Source organism: Aulonocara stuartgranti, assembly GCF_965226115.1.
Source record: "Aulonocara stuartgranti genome assembly, chromosome: 20".
In the NCBI taxonomy this organism is placed as follows: Eukaryota; Metazoa; Chordata; class Actinopteri; order Cichliformes; family Cichlidae; genus Aulonocara; species Aulonocara stuartgranti.
In genome coordinates, this window is record NC_138956.1 from 32750959 (window position 1) to 32763906 (window position 12948).

General features: G+C 41.5%; 1 protein-coding gene across 7 annotated transcripts in view; it reads right to left on the bottom strand.

The window, feature by feature from the left end:
* Positions 1-12948, bottom strand: part of plxna2 (plexin A2) — a 260056-nt gene that overhangs the window by 43837 nt on the left and 203271 nt on the right. For all 7 annotated transcript variants that reach the window (XM_082519547.1, XM_082519545.1, XM_082519544.1 and 4 more), the window contains 6 exons: positions 12655-12808; positions 10487-10583; positions 8792-8906; positions 7520-7720; positions 6744-6840; positions 6278-6477 (listed from right to left, as the gene is read on the bottom strand). In XM_082519547.1, the coding sequence (XP_082375673.1) occupies positions 6278-6477; positions 6744-6840; positions 7520-7720; positions 8792-8906; positions 10487-10583; positions 12655-12808 (864 nt within the window). The remainder of the gene's footprint in view (positions 1-6277; positions 6478-6743; positions 6841-7519; positions 7721-8791; positions 8907-10486; positions 10584-12654; positions 12809-12948) is intronic.

A 12948-nucleotide genomic window follows, 5' to 3' on the forward strand; every position in this document is an offset into this window, starting at 1 on the left:
GCGGGTTTATAGAAACACATAAATGCGTACAGGTTTCTGTATGTGCTCAAGGGTAAATATGCTCTTTTGGTCCAGGTGGCTGTAAAAGCAATTAAGTGTACTCCCCAGTCCTACATCCACAAAATGTCAGAACATGCCATGAGTCACTGTGCCAAGAGCAACTTCTAATCACAACAGCACCTAATGACACTTGTTTTGCAGCTCTTCTTGTTAAAATGTGGCATTATACCCATCCACACACCATGCATACATAATCACCAGTGAATACAAAGGTTTTTTTTCTTTTGCAATTTCGTTCTCCTGCAACAGCAAATCTTTTAAAAAAAAGGAACTTTGGGATAAAGACGAAGCTGTTTTTAACACTCAGCAAAGCCACCTGCTCAGAATCTACCCTGCTTAACATGGATGTTAAATCTAACAAGGGGGGATACTAATGATTAGCGAAGACCACCTACTCATAAAATGCAATATGGCTGCCCAGCATGACCTTGGCACAGGGTGGCACAGTGCCTTCTGTGCTGCAGAGTCCTGTTGAGGCACCAACCTGGCCATCACACAGCCATTTAAACACAAGAGGACAAGATAAGGAGGAGGAGTAAAAACAAAAACGAGAACACAGAATGAAATGGAAAAAAGGTTAGAAAAAAAAGACCAAAAGAGTAGGCAATACTGTGCAGTCACCAAAGGAATACAGAAAAACCAAGAGAGGAGGGCAGCAGGGAGGATAGACTGTCACTTTGCTGTGTGGGGCTGCTATGCAAACAATCAATACGCTATTACTGACCATGCAAGCAGAAGGGAAAAAACAAGAGTCAGTTGTACCCGCTCACTGAACTGCAAACCCCCACGTGATGGCAACCCTTTAAGACTTGCTGTACACCCTCTATCCCCACCCCCAACACCCACTAGGGCATTGCGGCTTCCGTGTGGGATGCTGGCATTGTAATCTAGATTCAGTGGACATTAATTGCTCTGGATGTAAAGTAAGTGTGTCACTGCAACGCCTGAGGGGCCTGAATACATGAATCTTTTAGCACTGCTTGGGCATGCAGGGTATAGAAGGGGGGAACATAATGGCTAAATATATCCATGTCAGGCGATGGCAGCAGCTATTCGAGTAGACTTAGTGATGGTTACATAAGCAACGTGAGGGCCTGTGAGAAAACAAGGGAGGGGAAAAAAAGAAAGGAAAAGCACGAAGAGGAAGGGAATGGAAGAAAGAAGAGTGAAAATGGGGTGAGCAGCGGGGGGAAGTGGACGCAGTTTCGGTCCCATCAGACAAGACGGGTGACAGGTGAGGCAGGGACGGTGACAGGACAGCAGTGCTGTATCACAGACGGGCATGCTAAAAGCTTGGGAGTCCTCCTCCTTCTACTTAGAGACTGAAATGGACACTTCCCATGGTGGACCAAGGACATGATGATAGTCCAGTTCACGCAGAAAACCCATTTCCCTGAGTTCCCCACTGACAGACAGAGCCTTGATTCATCTGGATCATGGAAAAAAACCATCACTTCAAAGATGCACCAGGCTGTGAGGCATAAGAGAACTTCTGCTCTTTGTCTTTGTGTCTGCATTTCTAACACATACAAAGGAACCAGATCTATAAAGAATTTTTTTTTGTTTACAAGACTGATTTGATTGCCAATCACATTAGTTCTAATGGTCTTTATAGACAAATAAAAGTAGTCATATATACTATCATCTGGTAGCATAGGTTTGTGTTTATATTTCACTGCAAAATTATCTTGTTTGCATCACTCTCTTTGTTTTCTTCCCATCCATCATCTTATCTCCCCAGGCCATGTGACACATCTTCCTCTTCCTCTAGTTTGCTTGTTTTGCTTTACCAAACTGTATTTCAGAAGGGAAAAGGAAGCGTTGCTGGTCATGCACACACACGCCCTTCTGCCCCAGCTCCCTTTTCCCACCCAGTGCTGCCATGCCATGCTCCCTATGTAATCCTTTTAGCAGCAGTGCTGCTGCCCGCCTGGCATTGTCACACTGTCAATAGAGGGTAATTCCCAGCCACTCTCCCTGCTCCTACTCATGCAGTCGCTCTGGCATAATGTATCTCTCTCTGGCCAAAAGACCATGAAAAGAATAAATGAAAAAACACTAGAATCATTAGAGATAAAAATGCATGGCTTAAGTAAAAAAAAAAAAAAAAAGACATTCTGATGTACAAGAAATCAATTTCCAGAAAAAAAAAATGCTGGCTAGTTTTGAGAAGACACCTTGTTATTCTGAGAAATAACAAAAACTATGGCGACAGAGAGAAATGGGCTTCAATGTGAATAACCTGGGGCTGTCTGTCAGCGTGGTGCTGACATATTCAGCTGAAGTAATGGCGGGGAAAGATGTGCTGATGCAGCCAATGCTAAACTCAATACATAGAGCAGAGTGCAATACACCAACCGAGCTGCCTTCGGGCTATGCAAGCCAAGCATGTCACTGTAACTACGGCAGCTGACCGAGCCCGGTGGAATTCAGCAATAATAATATTCCTCATTTACTATTAAAATCTATAATACGAAAAAAATCTACTGTATGTTCATTATTATCTACTTTCAATAAAGCTTAGATATACAGGGAGTGCAGAATTATTAGGCAAATGAGTATTTTGTCCACGTCATCCTCCTCATGCATGTTGTCCTACTCCAAGCTGTATAGGCTCGAAAGCCTACTACCAATTAAGCATATTAGGTGATGTGCATCTCTGTAATGAGAAGGGGTGTGGTCTAATGACATCAACACCCTATATCAGGTGTGCATAATTATTAGGCAACTTCCTTTCCTTTATTTGTTTTTTGTTAAGTTGCCTAATAATTATGCACAGTAATAGTCACCTGCACACACAGATATCCCCCTAAAATAGCTAAAACTAAAAACAAACTAAAAACTACTTCCAAAAACATTCAGCTTTGATATTAATGAGTTTTTTGGGTTCGTTGAGAACATGGTTGTTGTTCAATAATAAAATTATTCCTCAAAAATACAACTTGCCTAATAATTCTGCACTCCCTGTATAGGATACGATCTTTTTATGCCCTTAAAAACACCACAGTGGGAGATTTCTGTTTTTCCCAAAGCTCTATGTTTGGCTTTTGAAATTAAACAACCTTTGATATCATTTAGAAGCTTGCAGATAATCTCTTTGTCTTGCCACTCAGACTAATTCTTAGCTCAGACTAATTCTAGCATGTCACATTTAATTGTGAGAAGCATTTAATGGGCTTCATAAAACCCCACTGATCGCTTGTTCCAGAACAAACTGCATCCTAAATACTTTATAGAGTCTTGAATGTCTTGTAATAGGCTAAGACATATTGGTCACAAAAACAAAAAACAAGACCTGTGATTTGAATGGGGAATTGTAACCTATCATCTGGTTTGCATGTGAATCTGTGGGGTGCTGAGCAATATTTTATTCTTCAGCTGGCAGATTTAATAAAGGTCAGCATCCATACAGTACAGAAGCACTCTCGGGGTTACAGCAGTAAGCAGAGTTCAGTTGTAGTCTGATAACAGCTGACAGGCCTGCTATCCCCGTGGAGTTCAAAATATCAACAAAAAGCATGCATTCACTTGCATGTTTGAGGAAGAAAGAGAAAAAAGGAATCCCATATTTTTTCTTTCCTAAGGCTATAGCTAGATGTTTATATTTACTGTCACTAGAGGCAGGGGAGCTTCTTTGCTATACAGTTAACTCATACAGAAACCACGGCCGAAGCGTATTGAGGAAACGCCTTTCATATGCCCATCTAACTCCCAGCTTCATTTGATGTTGTTCCCTCTGCTGTTAGCAGGGGCTTACATCTCTTCAATATTAATGGCCCGTGGTGGGAGGCACCGTGGCACTTAACAGAAACATTAATTATTCAAAAGGCCTATCTTGTGGAAGGCACATCTACTAATGTGTTAGTATGTATACAAATCAGCTCTTGATGGGGGCTTTGGTGCATACAATCAAAACCAAATTTATTAATAAATTCAGCCCAACAGGGGGATGTCGGCTTCTTAAAGAAACTGTAATCACTGAGAGACGGGAGGGGGGTGGGGGCGGGGGGGTGCTAGGACGACGCACGAATGATGAGCGCCGGCTTCACTACCAATGATGAGTAGAAAATAGGTGTGTCTGTCTGAAGTACATGCTCACGCAGAGTTGATTTTGCCACCTACAGCCATAAACAGATCTGATTTTAGATTGGCCTCAGGAGCCCCCCACGCCCAAACTTCCCCCCTACTCCCCGGCTCCTTTGTTCTTCCCACCTTTGATGACTTTACATCTCCCCCTCAGTCTTTTGTTGTCTTGCTTGAATCGTTTCACCTCACCCAAACCATTCATACTTTCACAAGTGTAGTTTTTTATTTTTCTTCCACTTAAACGGAAAGACTGACCGTGTAGCTCTGCTTCTGTAATATATTGTCAATCACTGGTTTTTGATAGAAGTGCTAATTGAAGAATAATATAAAAATAATAATTATGCCAGTCATTTCCCCTGTGAGCTTTTTCCTTTGGCTTGCCATGTCATTTCAAAACCGGTTTGTTACATTCTGTAGTTTTCAGATTTGCTTTTGACATCATTGCTTAAACATTGGACAACTGATGGATGCAGTATAGATATAGTAATGCAAGGTTCTCAATGTTTAAGCTTACTTTTGGTTACATGTTTTATTTATTGCTTCTTTTGTGCTCTTCACTATTGCAAGTCCCATTGCATGATGTGTCAAAGTCTCAAACTCATCATAATGGATGTAATTTGGCAAAAAGAGTCAGAAACAGTTAAACACAGAGACACAAGAACAAAAAACATGGAGGTATAAGACAGCAGGGAAAAGAAAAAAGAAGATCGGTCGGACTTCATCAGCTTGCCTATTTTTCGTGATTATTTGCGTGTAGTATAGCAAATCAATTACCCAAGTTGTTAGCTTCAGTTTTTAATTGGCTAGAGTTACATGTGGGTATGTAGTGGAGGAAAAATAAGCTAAATGAATAAATGTGGAGGCAGATAGGTCTGGTAGGTTAACCACAATGCACTGGTGTGTTACCAAGCTAATTAAATAGTCGGCCCCTCCTGGCCTGACTCCTCTGTGACAGCAGACCGACAGTGGGGGCTTTGAGTAAGCAAAGGTCTGCTTGTGGAAAACAAATAAGCACTTCCAGGTCTTGATCCCGATCTTGCTGATGTGGAGGACATCCAGCTATTGGGTTCTAGTCATGTCTGTGAAAATTCAGCATGACAGAAAAAACAAGAAGGAGCACCGCTCATTCACTTGGTTATGGATGCAAAGATAATTAAAAAAAAACTACGATTACTTGCTTGTGAAATTCCCTTTTTAACAGTTATTGGTGCCAAAGAAACTTTCAAAGGGCTGGAATAACCTTGTGTGAGGACAAAAGACATTAAAATCTATGAGCAGGGAGCTGTGCCTATGCACAAAGAGAAAGCAGATGTCAAAGAGACAGCCCTTTAAAACTACAAATCTCAAGCTCTATTTCTGTGCGTGCATGTATTTGTGTGTCCTTGCCCTTGGATAAGTCCTGAAGATGAAAAGAACTCTCATAAGAATAAGCACCTGCGAGTATAACACATATAGCCGCACAGGTACATAAACAGCCATACATATAATTTTTGTTTTTAAGCAAATAAAGATAGATAAACACAGAAAAAGAAAAGGCAAGATAAAAGGACAGACAGAAAGGCAACAAACATTTAAGGATGTGCAGGCATTTGATGGGCCAAGCACAGTAGGGAGCCTATTGAAGGTTTATTCTCATTCTTTCTGAGTCCACACAAAACCAAAGTAGAGTAGAACAGCTGCTTCTCATGCAACACCTTGTTCTATCTTGTACAAGATAAAAATTTTAATTTATCAGAGGTCCTATCCATCTCTTTAAAGAATCCCGCTATTACCGCTTCAACTTAAATGTTAAAAAACAGCATGCCAGAGTCAAGTGTATTCTTATTCTGCTGCAATTTAGTGATCATGATGTGCTTTGGAGAATACCGAACAGGTTTTTCACTTTGTAACTGCCTTGCCACTGGCACAGATGACAATGTCTTATTAAGCCGTTTTAAGCTGTCTGAGCTGTTAACTTTGAATTTTAAGTATACTTCTACAGTCTCAGCTGAGCGCCTCATGACCCTCTGTGAAAGAACTGTGACAAGATGCAAGACACACCTTGCAACGGAAGCTGATAATTACATATCGATTGACCGCTGGATCTGTGTGGGCAGGTAGGAAGGACAGACGAGGGATTATAGGTACTGACCTCAGTGATGCGTGGGTTGGTACACTTCACATTCTTGCTGGACAGGTTCAGCCAGCGGGTTGTGTAAGGGTTGATGGGGGGGCAGTGGTGCCTCAGTGTACACCTTCCCTCACCACTGCACCAGCCACACTGGAATTTCCTCTCTGCCTTTAGACACATGCCGCAGCTGTCCCGCTGGGCTGCACACTTGTACAAGTGCACTGTGGGATGACATGGGCAATACAGTGAACATACCAATAAGTATTGCTGTTATTGTTAAAAGGAAAACTGGTAGATAGTCTGCTATGAGTAAAATATTTTTCAAATTTCTTAAATACTCTACAAATGATTTGACATGAATACATACAAATGCTTTTGTGACCTCTCACAAAAAAATGGAATATTTGCACCAACAAAAATATCCCAAAAATGACAGCGTCCATCCTATTTTCTAGCAGATATTGACATCAGCATCTTTTGTTCTTACCTTTAATATTTTCTGGGTTGTCAATAATAAAGTTGCCGTTCCACACCACTGAGAAATCCACAGGAAGCTCACTGATTTTCATTCCTTCATACAGATACTAGAGGCCACAGAGTGATGAAGAGGGAGAAAGAGATAGAGATTGGGATAGAAGCAGAAAAGAGAGGAGGATTTCAATGGGAAGTCTGGGAATTTGAATCCCCGTGAACCCAAGTGGAGACAGTACTGTGTCCTTCCAATATTACCCCATACTTACATCATCTCAGTATCTGAGGAGCAGACAAAGTGAAAAGCCACAAGATATGGGACAGCTGGGCAGGAGCTTGAGCTTCCCTCTGGCCTTTATTGATGCTGTGCTTAACTGCCTCCCATGCGCTTAACTCTAGCCTGACTTTCATTGCCCAAGTGTGTTTTTGTGTTTGTGTTTGTGTGTGTGCAGGAGAGAGCGAAAGACTGGAAAGTAAAACATGCATGCCTGTGGTACCTCTGGGAATATACTACAGAAGTCAGCAGTATATTGACTTCTGAAGGCAGACTCGTGCTACAGTCTTCTTCTGTATAATTATCTATGATGATGGCTACTATTTCTCCACTAACTAAATAACATACACACACACACAAGCATACACATGGTATGGGATTCAGGCCATTATCTGTTTTTGTATACAGTATTTAAAATGTGTGCGTAATTATATAATGGAGAATTACAGACAAATCAAATTACACATCATCAATTTCACTCATATTGTCTCAATGTGAAAAGGCACCGCACAACCTACCGAACTGTTCTGGCACTGTACACTGGAGCTGTTGAAGCGGAGGGCAGTGACTCGGTGGCTGACCCCCTGGATGTGCAGGACGCACTCATAGCCCCGCTGGCCAGACTGGGGCTGTGGCAGATTCTTGGCCTTCAGGGTTATAGGCTTCACCTCGCCTGCTGGGATCAGAATTTCTTCAGAGCGCACTAGCTGGGGACAGTCCTGGAAGGATAAAGCAGAGAGGGTCCACGAAAAAGAAAAACGTTCCACTTTCATGTTTAGCAAGACAAGGAGAACAAAAGAACTTTGCAATAATGGTGAAAAAGGAGGATGATTATAAGTAGGAAACACAATATGTGGAATTAATGTGGAAATTAATTCTAAGTTAGAATTTATAACTGATTTCTGTGACCTTGGAAAGCTATGAGCTGCGTTGAAATACACATTCTCAAGAGAGGAATTATGAAACTGCTCAATTCGTCAAAACTGAGAATGGTATCAGTAGTCAGTGGTTTAAAGTATTCAGTAATAATGGAGGTCGTTGCTATTTGAAATACTCTGAGAAAACTGCCTTTATGGCTTTACACAATGAAGCTTCACTCTTAATGGCCTTTAGCTTTGTGAATCTTTACATCTCAAGTCAATTAAAGTATAGATACAATATCATAAGGCGATATTCAAATATACCTTTAGATTGTAGGGTTGCTAAAATAAAATAGCTGTTCCTGATGTCATAGAGAAAGGCTGGTCTTAATTCATAATTGTGAGTACTGCATCTAATCTTACCACTGAAGCTCTGTGTGCCATGCACAGCAAATACATATGAACTGAGGCAATGCAAGCGGGCTACTCATATATGTACAGAAGAGGGATTATTAACAAGTTTTTTTTAATACAAGTGAATGGGTTTAAATGAATAAAGGCAAACACTTAAAATCCCAGTAGTGTAAATGTGCATAGCTAGTGACATAGTGATCATTATTGATGTGGTCAAAATGATCTTGTGTCATTGTTAAGACATGTTAAGCTCAGTAACTCCAAGGATAATAGACTGTTAATTGCTATTGCAGAGAACAAGAGCTCTGAATGAGTAGCACCACTTCAGAAATAGAAAAGCTTAGATGGCTGTCTTTCTGAAGACATGCCCCGAGGCTGACACAGAGCTGAAACGCAGTGCAGGAGGCAGGTAGAAAGAAACCAAGTGCAAATATGCAAAAGGAAGGGTGAAAGAGAGAGAGGAAAAGATGGATTAGGTTATAAGTCCGTGTGTCTGTGCATGTGTGTTCCACCAACCTCAGAAGCGTTGACCCGTCCCTCCTGGAAGGAACAGCTGGAGGGGTCATGGGTGCACAAGTTGCGGTATTTGCACCAGTGGCACCGGAAGGCACTGTTCACACATGACAGACACCTGCAGGAACACACAAACACACACATGCGCACACACTGAGTGAAAGGGGGGAAAAAAAAAAGAACAGTGCAGTCAAGGAGGGACAACGAGTTTGCCAAAGTAGGGGGAAGTGCCACATAGGAAATGAGTTCATGTCCCAAGTGGGCACCTGCTGTTGTTGTGCCCTTGTGGTTGGCACAGTACCTAATAGCTGCTAGGCCAAATTCTCCCTGCATACATTTTCCTCTACCATATATTAATACGTGTGACATGTGTGAATAGGACACCACAATCACAATAAGAAAGAGAGAGATGGAGAGGTGGAGTGTTATACTAGTAAGATAGCAGTAATGAGGATAAACGTGCACTTTCCAACACTGTATATAGAAACTATATAGATGAACAGAAGGTGAGATGAGTCAAAACAAGAATGGCCAAAGAAAACCAGTTGATGGGAAAATACTAGGTACAAGACATGCTATTCTGCATGTTACTAAAGCAAACCAAGGCAAGCACAGCACTCACTTTTAATAGACTGTGATGAGATTTTACTGTGCTATGTATTTTTGAGCAGTTGTTCAAAAGGGGTGGGCTGGGGGGGGGTTGTCACAACTGGTTCTCTCTTTCGTTGTCTCCTTTTTGCACATATGCTCATTGTGAAATATTATCACTGAGGCAAAAATCATCAGAGTGATCTCTGTCAAGAAGCCTAATTTGAATGAATCGGGCTGATTCACTATCAGGAATATACAGGGAACGATATGTGCAATAAGAGGGAAGTAACAGGAGGTGGCATTACTGAAAGGATGGTGTATGCCCTTTTCAAATGTATGCATATTTCTTCGCGTGTGTGGCTGTGTGCACTCTGTTTGTCATCAGTGATTAACTGAGCTGATGTGAGAGTTGGTAATTGCATTCTGTGCTACTCAGGCAAGGTTCTCAAATAGCAATATGAAGAGAAAGGAGACAAAACACGAAGAGAGAGATGCAGAGTAACACTGCCTGCTTTTATCTAGCAAAGGAGACAATGGCTAAAACATTTTGTTTTAATGTCAAGGGGAGAGTCAAAGGATAATTTGACATGGTAGGATTCCTGAACCCCTGTGATACCCTTTCTCAACTACTCTCAATTCAGTGATACTCCCAAGTCAATGAGGCCTTTGAATCTCACACAAACAGAATCTGCCACACTGGAATGAAGCAAGCAATTGCAAAGGCACCGCAGACACTAAGATCTCCAATCCAGGGATTCAATTCAACATCACTCAATCAGGGACAGACATGGCATGAAAATGGGCATGAAATCCCCACAGAAGGCCTGTTAGGCAGAAAGCAGAGTGTTTTGTAGTTGAGCATGTTTGAAAAGAATGCTTCATTAACAACACAACACAGATTCTTCCTGTGTGGACCGCGGGGAACAGCAAGCGATCAGATTACATTAATTTTTACAGGGGATATTTTTAGGGGACTGGGGCAGGCTAAGGTTAAAGACAAATAGTGATTAAAGTCCCACAGCACTGATTCGGTGGTTTCGGGCAGCAGCTCTGGGCATTGTTCTTGTCAAAAAAAGAAAATGAATGGACTCAGAGAGCGATACTCACAGTTGGTGGACACTGCAGTTGTAAAATTTGACCTCTGTGCTGATAAGCATCTGACCGGTCTCCTTAGAATTCAACCTCAGTTCAACGCCTGACCAATCTGAAAGAGAGGAGACACGACATCAACCTTTATTTAATCTTTTACTGTTACAGAGCAGTGAATATGTTCGCACTGTTTGCGTAGTTGTGAACAGCAGACTGATTTTAGTTTTAGGCTTATTAATATTTTTGAAACGAAGGTTGTTAGCACACATACACACATCACTTAGAAAGGTATTTCTTGTGTAGTATTGCATATATTTAAATATGTAACATGAAGGAATACTGCTTGCATTGAGCCTGTGAAAATTAAATACCTGAATTTCAATCTCATACAGAACCATTTAATCAGATCCAAATTTATTTACCTTCACTTTGCTGAACAGAGCTCTGACTGTGTTTTGTGAAAAAAAAAAGCCACATTATCTCTCTCTATCAGAACACCAGCTCCATAAATATGTGCAAGTGTCTGTTTGTATGTGTCGAGCAGCCTGAATTTCAGATGACATTCAGTGAGTAGGAGGGCTGACTGACCCTTAGTGCTCTGTTCTCTCCACAGCACCTGTTGGGAATCAGGATTTGTTTCACACAAGTCTCTATAGCAGGCACATAACAGACTTCTACTAGTACATATTTGTCTCACAGGATCTGATAAAGTCATATAGAGGTCATATCTGCACAAAACTTCATCTAAGACCATTTTATTTAGTGGACAAGGGTGCCAGCTATTTTCTTTAACGAGTTCAGTGTCTTCACAGTTTATCCTGACCTCTTCTCCTGCCCCTTCACATAATTGTATTTTAATTTGGCCTCTCTCCTGTATTTTCCATCAGTCTCCACCTTCCAAGTCTTGATCTCCCCTCCCCCTCTTCCTTTCTCCTTTCTTTCCTCTGTTCTCCTCAGATCAAGTCACCACGGCACAATCAGTGTTGATGTGCAACAGACAGAAGACTTGCTAGGGGGACAGGTGACGGAGGTCAGGAGGAGGTGGCCTCAGGGGAAAGCATGTGAAGTAAAAACAAAGGTATAAACAGCTGGATGGATAGCTTGATGGATGGAGGAAGGTCTTACAGGGGGGATTGGCTGACATTTACCTGGGGGAGAACATTCATATTAGTGCCTGATGCACTTGTCCCCATGGGAGTTCTGGGCAAACAGGTCTGTCATTTACTCACAGGAAAGAGGATTACCAACCCCCCAAAACACACATTGACTTCCATACACTGCATATTATATATTATTCAGGCAGCTTAGTTTTGTTATCCTGCAGCCATCTTTCCTTGCAAACAAGAGGCATTTATTGTCAAACAACAGATGTTAATATTCACAATGATATACACATTTGCAAATAAATGAATGCCTGAGCCAGAGTGATATATTTGTGCCCTGTATTTACAATAGAAGTTCATGAGATTTCCAACAATCATATAAGAGAGGTTATTGGCATACCTTTACACAAGATCTAAAAGCAGTCTTTCTTGTTTATTCCAAAGAAGGTGTCATGTGACATGCTTGTTTTGTGGAGTTCAATAAAATTAGCCAATTTCAAACTTTCAAATTCATCAGGTACCAGTGGAGGTAAAGAGCAAACACACTGTCTATGCCTTGGCTATGCAAAGACTGGAATCCATCAAATCAACTTACTCCCTCTAATTGATCCCTGACTGAAGAGTAGACCATAGGGAATGGTCTACGGTTAGACCATGGACTAGTGTTAGTCCATCCCCTATTAGGCAAATCTAAGGCCAGACATTAAGTGCAACGTAGCTGGACCACAGGCCAGGGGATCTAATTTGGATCCTCAAGCAGATTTAAAGTAGCCGGGGTCATGTGTTAGCACAGTTCACAGCAAAACAACCTGAATCCTGTGGGTGCTTGTTATTTAGACAGCCCCTGAATAAACTGGGAGTGCTGGATCACTAAATATGTTTCAGAGTTTGTACACGTGCAGCTGAACAGTTAGCCCAGAGATTTGTAAATGAGAGGGAGGGACATATCAGAATCCAGCAAAGGCTGTGTTTTGATGAGCGTATTGTTGACTGCACAGGAAAATAAGCATTTTCACAACTAAGCCATTCATCAGCTGGCATTGCATACATGGTAATATATGTGTGTCTGTTTTCTGTATCTACCTTGGTCAGTGGGGATGAGGGGGACATCTTTAGCAGCAGGAGATTTGCAGAGTATCTGGTTGCCATTGACCTGGCCCTCTACTTCTGTCAAGTTGCCAAACGAGCAGGTGATGCCGGCAGAAAGGTCTGGTACGTCGCTCACCTTCACTAGCAGCTGCAGATGGTGTGAGACATGACAATGTTCTTAGTAATGAAGTTTGTTGTACACATTTTTTTGAGAATGGATCAAAATGGACACTAACACTAATGAAAACAGATAAAAAATTGGTAAAAATTTCCTAAAACTTCCCCATA